Source organism: Xiphophorus hellerii, chromosome 17, assembly GCF_003331165.1.
Source record: "Xiphophorus hellerii strain 12219 chromosome 17, Xiphophorus_hellerii-4.1, whole genome shotgun sequence".
NCBI lineage: Eukaryota > Metazoa > Chordata > Actinopteri > Cyprinodontiformes > Poeciliidae > Xiphophorus > Xiphophorus hellerii.
In genome coordinates, this window is record NC_045688.1 from 7,134,800 (window position 1) to 7,145,056 (window position 10,257).

The 10,257-nt window shown below is 34.9% G+C and overlaps 1 protein-coding gene across 1 annotated transcript; it reads right to left on the reverse strand.

Moving 5' to 3' along the window:
* Positions 1-10: 10 nt before the first annotated feature.
* On the reverse strand, positions 11-9,549 carry arfgap3 (ADP-ribosylation factor GTPase activating protein 3). Its single transcript, XM_032590018.1, has 16 exons — positions 9,395-9,549; positions 8,716-8,834; positions 7,978-8,050; positions 7,763-7,894; positions 7,565-7,645; positions 7,090-7,183; positions 6,942-7,001; positions 6,776-6,822; positions 5,679-5,833; positions 5,467-5,598; positions 5,261-5,386; positions 4,257-4,412; positions 2,989-3,115; positions 2,752-2,839; positions 2,072-2,196; positions 11-1,971 (listed from the first exon to the last, which is right to left on the reverse strand). The coding sequence occupies exons 1-16, from the start codon at positions 9,461-9,463 to the stop codon at positions 1,954-1,956; spliced, it is 1,602 nt and encodes a 533-aa protein (XP_032445909.1). The 5' UTR covers positions 9,464-9,549; the 3' UTR covers positions 11-1,953.
* Positions 9,550-10,257: the final 708 nt, after the last annotated feature.

The following is a 10,257-nucleotide window of genomic DNA, read 5'->3' on the forward strand; positions in this document are numbered from 1 at the left end:
AAAATGGACATAATGATCATCAGTAGCTTTATTTTATGTATAAATGATAACCAAAAGCTCTTTACAACACTGTACTACACAGCCATTACTGGAAACTATGATTTCATCTTATTTTCAGGACTTGTCTTGTACGAATTACATAGTGAACATGCAAAATTAAAAAAAGAAAAAGGTCATACAAAAAGAGACAAAGCAAACATAAATGCATCTTTAACTCAGAGACCAAAAACAACCAGGCCAAAGCTGCCATGTGCAAATTTCCAAACTAATTTTGAATAAACAGAAAACAAGAATTCCCACCAAAACATTACAATCAAGTAAAGAACCTTGATATTTGGCCCAAGGCTTGTGGTGATCGGAGCAAAACAAATATTCTGTTAACGGTGTAAAATTCTTTGACTTTTGCCTCCAAAATAAACAAAAAGAAAACACACTAATGTTAGCATCCTACCCAAAATAGCTCTGACCAGCCAAGTAATGGATAATAGAAGTTTAGGAGGTATGAGTAGTGCATCCTTTGGACGGTAACATTAGGTCTTTGAGTACCAGACTTCCAAAAAAAACACCCAAAAAAATAGCAGATGGTTGTTTAGGAAATCCGAGCTAAAGCCTAACTGTCGCATTTCCAAGCAAATCCTCGGCAGTGTTTAACTTCTGCTCTGACTGTTTGGATTCCTGGACGTTTCTTTTTTATTAGTAAACTATTGAGTTGAACCAGGATGAGTAATCAAACCCACCTTGCATGCCAAAATATATATATTTCAAAATTAGTTGAGTGACTAAAGAGGCGGCAATTTTCAGAATGGAACGGTTTATATTTATAAAAAGCAGACACGAAGATTCAAAAACTAACAAAAATGACAAGATTTCCTACAGAAGAATTTTGTAAAATATACAAAATCCAACCGTACCAGCATTAAAGGCACACGTTTAATTTTAGTAAAGTTTAATATTACAATAGTTAAGCACTTTGAATATTGCAATGAATCTACTTGAAGTAAACTGATTTTTTAAAAGGTACTTAAAAAAAATATAGATTGTCTTGATAAATTGAGATGAGGAAACCAGTTTTACATTTATAATTTAGCCTTACAAAGTTTCTTGTGCCTTTTCATGCTGTTTGACGGAGCTAACCACCCGACTCCATCATAAATATGGGCATAAATATTATTTGCCAATTTTTTAAAGATGCATTTCAAACTGTTTTTCAAGGTGGAATGATTATACCAAACAATCCATCATTTTTAAAGACATTAAATTGTTTGTTAACCTAAAAACTTCACCCTGACACATCAAAAACAAAGAAAAAAAAAAGAAGCAGTTTAACTGAAGCCCAAAATAAAAAATGACATTCATGTCCATGATGGATGTTAATAAACCTCCCACCATATTGTATGAAAGCTTAATGAATCAGTTCTTCTTTTGGTAACTTCATTTGTACGACCTTAGCTCAAAGAATCAATAGTAGCTTACGTTTAGAAAACCATCTGGTCCCTTACGGTTTCTGGCGTCTTTTGGTCCGCTCTGTAAGGAAGCAAACCTAAGTGCACTTCGGAGACTAAAAGGACACTTTCAAGCTTTTGCGAACCAACAAGAGGAGTCTTTAACAGCATGATGACCTGGTGAAACCCAAATAGTGTGGATTTGATCAGATAAATAATAAAAAAAAAAAGAAACAAACGTTAAGGAAAAACTCTTCATGACACCACGAAGCTACTCCATCTGCTAATTACAGCACTTCTAAATGCACAAACCCAGAAACCTTAAAGCAGAGTAATTGGTATTCAAGTCTCCAAGTTAAACAAAAAATCATCTTTTTCCTTTTTTGCATATCTGCACACGTTGTTTAATACCAAAAATATACAAAGAATAATTTTGGTGGTAAACGTGCAGACTTGCTACGAGCATCGATGTCTGAGCTCCTGGAAATGCGATTTATGTTCACACTGCCACTTAGGAGTTGTAGTGGTCCTAAAGAATAAAATAAAAAAAGAAACATAAGATAACCAAGTCATTAACAAGACATAAACGAGTCTGATTTCATTCCCAGAGTGTTGAGTGTTTGACTAACCTGGATTGAGTTGACTACGCCGCTAGCCATGACCGACAGTTTCCCTGCGACGGAGCGCACGCCGAGTTTGAGTTGCGACATGTCGGGAGCGTTGGGCAGAACGTTGCTCAGACGGTATGAACTTCCTGTAAACATGAAGCGAGAGTCAAACACAAGAGAAGAGGTCCAGACGTGTCAAAAAAAAAAAGAAAATCCCTGATGAGTAAAACACAAACGGATCTTGTGTAGAAAAGTGGGACTTTCAGGTGCTTCCATTCACTACTATTATGGTTGCCACAATCACTGCGGGGCGAGCTGGTATTAATTCCTCTGATGACACGAGAGAAGAAACTACATTTTTCTGAAAGCTTTCAGAATATAACGGGCAGAATCGTCTCAAAACGTGGAGCTTTTAAATCCCTCAGCAGGGTGATGGTTTGCTGGATGTCCAACCTACATTCAGACATTTCTCCTGACTTCCTTCTGCTACAGTACACATTTCGACTGCCTTGTTTTTTATTCGCTCACACCTTTTGACACATTTCTCAATTTTACATTTAGAAAGACTAGAACAACCATGAAGAAGTCCAGAAATATAGATTAAAATGGAAAATGTGAAGAAAAAAATGTGTAATTTATAAATTAATAACTTCTGTACTACATGTATAAAAACTGACCAAAAAAACATAATTGTGTCTTACCAGTTTCTTTCTTTGGATCATCGAAAAGGTCTGCTGAACTTATCGAGGCACTCCCTGAAAACCTCTCCAGTCGCGTCCTGGTTTCGTACTAAAGAGAAAAGGAACATTTTATTTTTTAAAACACTTTTGTGAATCAACTTGTTTGTTTAATTGCCCTTTTCTCCAGTTTCCCTATAATTGTGGAAATAATTGTATTCATTTAATAATAATAAAATGCAGATTTTGCTCACTTCGTACCTCAGAGTTGTCTTGTTTTCCAAAATACATGTCAGATGAGATCCCCTTGACATCATCTCCAAACTTTTTCTGAGCTTCTCCAGAATCCGAGTAGGATGGCAAGTCAGCTTTTCTCCTGGAAACGGGTCTGTTGATAAAAAGTTAAACATCACAGGAATGCAACTATTCAAAAGGAAACTTTCTAAGAAAAATACTTTGTATACATTTTAACATGACTACATTTGCAGTACTTTGTAAAATAAGTCTAATGTTTAATTTTCTGTTACACTTTGAGCTGACTTGAAATCCTCAGGTAATAAAGAAATAAAGATCACAAGACAAGAATCACAATATTCCAGTCAAACTTTTAAAAACAAGCAAATTAAAAGATTTTGGATACATTTTCTACTACATACCATCATTTCCTACTTAAATCTTCTCATTGTGTGTCTAAAATATCCAGGCACATTTTTTCTCTTCAGTATGGGAATAAGGTAAAAACTGTAATCAAAGTTACAAAGTTTGGACACCATTTAGTCTTAATTCAAAATATCAAGTATTTCTGGATGTTTTTCAACAATTGTTATTTTATGTTATTCTATCCAGATCTGACATGTTCAATTGTTTTATTTCATGTATGAAATTAAAAAGATTAGACTAGTAACTTTGTAGTTATGAATCAGAGTAAAACAGATCACATGTGGGTTGATCAGGGCTCAGTTCTCGAGCCACTTTACTTTTCAGCATCTACTTGATGCCACTAGCGCAGATTATGCAGCACAACAATATCCTCTACAAAATATAAGTTGATTCTATGCAACTTTATATTTTATAAAATAAATTAGAAATGCAGAAAAGACGGAAGTAACCGTTTTGTTCCCAAAAATGCAAAGTTAGAAATCAGAAATGACCAAGATCAGAGAGAATGAAAAGGCGATGGACTAACAACCACATAAAGGTTATAATTAAATCAACTCAACAGCATTTTATAAAGTATTAGTAGAGTAAAGGCTTTCAGCAAAAACAGGACAAAAAAAATTGGTACTTGTTTTATGTTATTGTCCACCGTTTTACATATTTTTTATTTTAAGTGATGCGTGAACACCAATTCTTGTATCCATGTTTCTTTTTTTCCCTGTAAAGCACTTTGAATAATCCTATGAATGGTGCTGTACACATAAACATACCTTACCATCGAAGAGCACAAGTTGGTGAAGATCTAAAATGACCAACAACACCAAAAGTAACTATAAATAATTCAAAATATATAAGTACCAAAAACATCCTACCTGTCGTCAAATGAAGACACGGCAGTGGACAAGAAGAAGTCCGGCTCTGGTTTCTTGCTCTCATTCATCCAGCCTCCTCCGCTGCCGCCATCATTTCCCCAACGCATAGAGAAACTTTCAGAGGTGTCCGTTTGATCCTCAAACCGTGAAACATTCCTCAAAAAACAAAAACAATTTTACAGTCATTTTAAAAAACAGAAAGATGCTTCAACACTAAATCAATTGTAACAGTTTTGTTCCCACAAAAAGTCTGGAACAAGGCATTAAAAAAGCCAGTTAATATTAAAACTAGTAGTAGACTTCTGCTTTATAGTATGCAAATTTTAAATTCTGCATATCCAGACCAGAATGTTATTCCAACTGCACTGCAGCATTCTTGTAAATCTGAAAACATCTTATTTAGGTGATGCTACAGCCACAGTTAAACTATTGGAGAATATTTTGGCAGAGGGAAATAACTGGATATGGAGAGGCATTTTATTCTAAACTAATTACATAAATAAAGATATTAAAATATTATTAATAAATATTCAATTAAATAAATAAATGCTCCCATGAATTAAAAGATTTAATAGAAATCTTTAATTTTTTTAACATTTATATTACGATTTCTTTATTTCATGTTTATTTATCTCAAGATTAGGTTTTCTATTTATCTTTTTTTTTTAATAAAAAGATTTATCTTTATTTATTTCAACATTTACTTATTTCATAATTGAGTTTAATTTTACTTTATAAAAATTAAAATTTTTATTTTAATATCAAATGAAATATTTATTTCATTTTAAGCATTTTTCATTTTCTGGAAGCTAAATATGCTGTAAATATAATTATTCTTTCCAACTTCTCAAGAAACGACTAAGGGAATGCAATGCCATCTAGATAAGTTTATTTTAAAAACTTGCAACAAAGAAACCAAAAGCCCAACTTATAAAATATATAAAATAAAAACAAAAACTAATAATAATTAAACGTAAAGCTGTGTTTATACAGATTTATCTGACCTTGAGCTAAACGTCCCGTCGTACTCGTCTTCCTCAGTAAATCTGCGGCCCTTGGTGGTCTTGGCTCCGAGCGGACTCTCCTGCTGGATGATGTGCATATCTGACATAACGGAGTGAGAAACTCCACTGCAGAGAGACGAACAAAACAGACTCCAAATGAGACAAGATACAGACAAATCAAACTGATTTTTTAGTCATCATCCTACCTCCTCATACCCAAACCCATGCCCAGTCGCTCAGCTTGCTCCTTCTTCTTCCCCTCCAATCCTTTCAGCTTCTGCTCCCCGATTTTCCTCTGCTGCTCTAAATCTTTATAGGCCAGACGCATGGATGGAGCACTTGGGGGAGGGGGAATAAAAAGAGATATTAAATTAACACAGGTTTAAGCTTCAGTGGTTATTTCAGGTGGTGTTCTCACATGGAGTCCTCAGCTGTGATGTTCCTCTTGGCGCCTGCGGTGGAGCTTTCTTCTTTCTCTCGGAGTTTGTCGGCAGCCTGAGCCGCTCTCTCCAGCTCGGAGAAACTCTGGCTGCTGACCTTCTGGGCGCCCAGTCCGCCTTTCTTAGAGGCCAGCTGCAGACAGAAATTCCAGTTAAATTCAACATGTATGCAGACAAGTCCATTTTCTGAAAAACGTAGCCCAATACAAGCACTTAATATCAGCCGATAGATAATTATTGATTAGTACTACTAAACTGGTGGCGTCCATTTTTTATTTTTAAGCAGTTATGAGGCACAGTGACGAAACCTTAAACTGCTGCTGCGGAAGTTAAACAGGCTGTTGCTAGGTACACAAAGAGTGAGAGAGTGGTTGCTAAGTAACCAAAGAGCGAGTGAGCTAGTTGATTCCTCCAACCTAGCTTAGCCGACTGTTGTGAGAGGTTTGATGGCTAAAGCCTTTTTCTCTGCCAACATCCCCCAGAATGCAAATTCAAATGAAAAAACTCTCTTTTTTTTAAATTGTGAAGAAAAATTGTGAAAAAATAGTTGTTGTTTTTTTAATTTGCACATTTTGCCTTTCTTTTTTTTAGTAGTAGGTATTTTGGACAAACCTTGATCAACTCTAATTCGACAACTCAAATTTAAACTCGATCAAACTGAAATTTTATTTCATTTTAAGTTTAATCACTTTTACAAAAACATTATCTGTTTTCTTTCTGATTATTATTTATTTTATTGTGCTAATGACACATCAGAGGTCTAATAAAGCTGTAAAAATATCTTTTCTGATAGGTTTCGCATTTATATGGAAGCCAAAAACATATTCATACATCTGGCAGATTCAGGATTACCAGTGGAAATAAGCAAAAAGCATACAGTTACATAGACTTCATAATTTTATCCTAAACATTTCTGATGGTGGCAAGAGTTATTTTTGATAAACTGCAACAACTTGTATGGTTTATTACTTAAAATAGTCAAAACCTTGCTGATGAGTTAATAGAATTCATTGCAAACACACAATTAGAGTGAATGAATAAGAGATTAGTTTCCAAAACATGTCTTTCTATTTACAGTTTTCTTGGCAGCAGCTGGCTTCTTTTTTAGAAGTGAGGAAGGCTCTGGAAACAACAACAACAAAAAAAGTTTACTTTTTCTACAATTATTACAATAGAGTTAAAAAATGTACTTAAAAATTCATTTAAGGGAATCATTTCTAAAAACAAAACTTCCAACAAACCTGGGTTTGCTTTTGGGGAAACACTTATTAATTCAACACTTGGGCCTTCTTCTGAATTTCCTGAAATCAAAATGCATGTTTTGTTGGATGGGTGATATTTTTTTTTAAATGACAAAGAGAGATCTTTTTTTACTGTTACTACAGATACCATTTCGATCTTCATCTTTCTCCTCGATTAAAGGCTTTTCTAGTGTGGGGCTGCTGAGACTCATTTTGGCCATGTTTAGATTTTCAGGTACATCCTGGAAGACAGACAAAAAGGTTAAAACCTTTTACTGGAGAGTGTAAGCATACAGAGGAATAACTGATGCATCAGCATAAATATATGGAGATTTCTCAGCAATTATCCCTTTGTTGTGATTGCAGTTTAGTTAAATAATCATATTCATTCACAGGCAAAGCCAAAATCTACAATAAATGTATCATAAAAAAATACAGTGACTCTAAATCTACATCTGTACCATATTGTTAGTTAAATAAACTGTAAAAGTTGTTAAAAAGTCAAGTTTTAAGGCACCATAAGGAGCAAAAAGCATTCAAAGACAGAATAAATCAACACTAAAACCAAAGCACTGAAAAAAAGATAATCATAAAACAATGGCATCTTTTCGATATTTCTTTACCTGTGAATGCAAACTGAAGAAGTCCACCTGCTTGTCCTCTGGTGAGGTTGGAGAAAGAGGACCCTGACTGTCTAACCACAGCTATAGTGAAAAAGGCAAAAGCAGCAATTAATATTAGCTTAGACACTTTAACTAAAGTTTGATAAGCAAAGGAAGCAGCACAAAGAATGTCAGAGTCTGGTTTTGGGTTCGCTTTACCTCAGTGCCATGACGTCTGGTAGCTTGTGTGGCTAAAGTTTTGATCTTCTCCCTGTACAGCTGGGCGGCACGGCTGTTGTATTTAGCATTAGCAGCACCAGCTTTGCACCCATGTTGATTGAAGAACGCAATCTGTCAAAAGCGATCAGAGAAGATTCAACATATTTCTAATGATGCTGGAACATGAAGGTTTCCTCTCTTCTATCGGCACTCACAGCGCTGGCATTGCCTCCCACTTGCATACATCTAAGCTGGAACCATGACCAGTTAAAATCCAACTCAGTGGACCTGTGTAACAGAACAGACAAAGCACTAAAGAGTAAAAACAGGTTTAAAACAGCACAAAAGTGCTGTACAAAACCTATTAAACAATAGAATAAGTTGATGAAGAGAGAAAAACAAAAAATAATAATACAAAAAAAAATACAAATATCTCAGTACACTTGAAGAGGAAAGTAACTTACAAGTAAGTTTTCAGCAAGAAATATGAGCTTGTTTTAAGTTAATAGTCTGTTAATATTGAAGAAAAAGTACTTGTTCCATTTGTAGATTATTTCACTTATAAGAATGGCATGTTATAAGTAAATAATCTACCAATGGAACTAGAACTTTTTCATCAATATTAAGGAATTAACTTAAAAAACAAGCTCAGCTTTATTGCTGAAAACTTACAGTACTTGCAAGTTAGTTTTCTCTTATTTCAAGTATACTAATAAATATGCACAAGAAACTAAACCAGAAATACTTGGTAATAGATTGTGCCTTTGCGATATATGAATGAATAGAAATGAGTGTAACAAAGCTTGGTTCCATAAAAACGAAAACAGAAGGGCTTAGATCAAGGCACATTGAAACGCTCCAGTCAAAGTCGAGAACTTGAAAATTGCCCACATGAGCTCTTCATCCAATTTGCCAAGATTTTGAACAATTGTTGGAAGAGGAAAGAGTCTTACCTAATAAAGGACAGGTGCACTCCCAGTGATCTGTGAGTCCCAGAGCAGTCTATGCAGAGAAACACCCCGTATGTGATGCTGGCCCAGCTGGGGTTTTTAGCTGCACAGTCGAAGCAAACCTGAGGACCAAAGAGCAAGAATTGATCACAAAAACGAGGTAGTATCTGAATTATTTTTTTAAAAATCAATAGTCCGACTCTATGAGTCAGTGTCAAACAGCTGTGGGGGTCTGAAGTACATTTATATTCAAACAGCTGTGGCCGACTGGGTCTGAATGACTGTAAATGCTTTAATTTCCATTAACGGCGCCAGAAGAGACGTGTGTCAGTATTTAGTTTGGACTATACGCCCAAAAACTAAGCCTAAACAAACAAAACTGATGAGACGAGCGTCTATCCGTTTTGGCTAGCGTAACATCTGTTTGGAGTAATTAACTTTTTAAAAAACGGTCGTTTCGACTAAATTGTAGCCAGAACATAATTAGGATGTATTAACAACCTGTTTCCACCAGTGAGGATAATTTACCATGACAAAAAAAAGGGAGAAGAGCTGACTAATCTGGTTAAAGCGAGCCAGCACAGGCCTTTTTAAACAAAGTGCGACGTGTCATATATCTCATTAGCTTTAGCGGACTTCCTTGTTAAAGACACCCCAACGTTTGTCGTTCATAAAAACTGACCTTATTCGTTGGAATGGAGCGCAGACGCTTGAAAATGGCAGAAATATCCTGTCTGCTTGGTTCCGCCATGGTTTCAGCTGCCTGCTGGTTAAAGAAATGGCATCTGAAGAAGCTCCGTGTTTTTTCCCCCAATAACAATCCAATGCGACACGTCAGTTGGAGAGCAGCGGGACCCAGCTCTGATTGGCTGAGCATAGCCCGTGGTTGTGTTATTGTAGAAAAGGCTTGTGGGTAGTGTAGTTTTCCCGAAAAGCAACCGCTAGATATGTTTGCGCGTCTTCTTCACCATCAGGAAAAAACTGGAATTTATATTACATAAATGTGATATATTGTCTCATAGATTGACTCAAGATTAATCCTAAACGAAAAGATTATCATTTTAACTAGATATGATCACATTAAAAATTTTTTTACTTAAATAAATCAACAGTAGTATTTCCAGAATTTTGACTCAACTAGTTTATGAATAAAATGCTATCTTGATATTAAATATTTATAGTCTACAATATAAATATGAAATAATCCCATTATAAAATATTGATAATTTTGATTTAGCTACCTGATAATTGAGTATGGTTATAAGAACGTCGTCATCTTAACGACCACATAATTGAGATATTTATAATTACGATCTACTCAAAATAAAAAGTATTACTTAACTACTTCAGATCTTAATATAAAACCTTCGGAATTCTGACTTAGCATTTACATAATTATAGGTTATAGAATTTCATGAGATAATTTCCCCTTATCTAATAGTATCCTACAATTAGAATTTTTTATGTGATAGCTTCACAAAAATTATTATAGGCATAAACTGACTTAAATAAAAGTTAAGATAATCACAAAACTGACAACAAAAT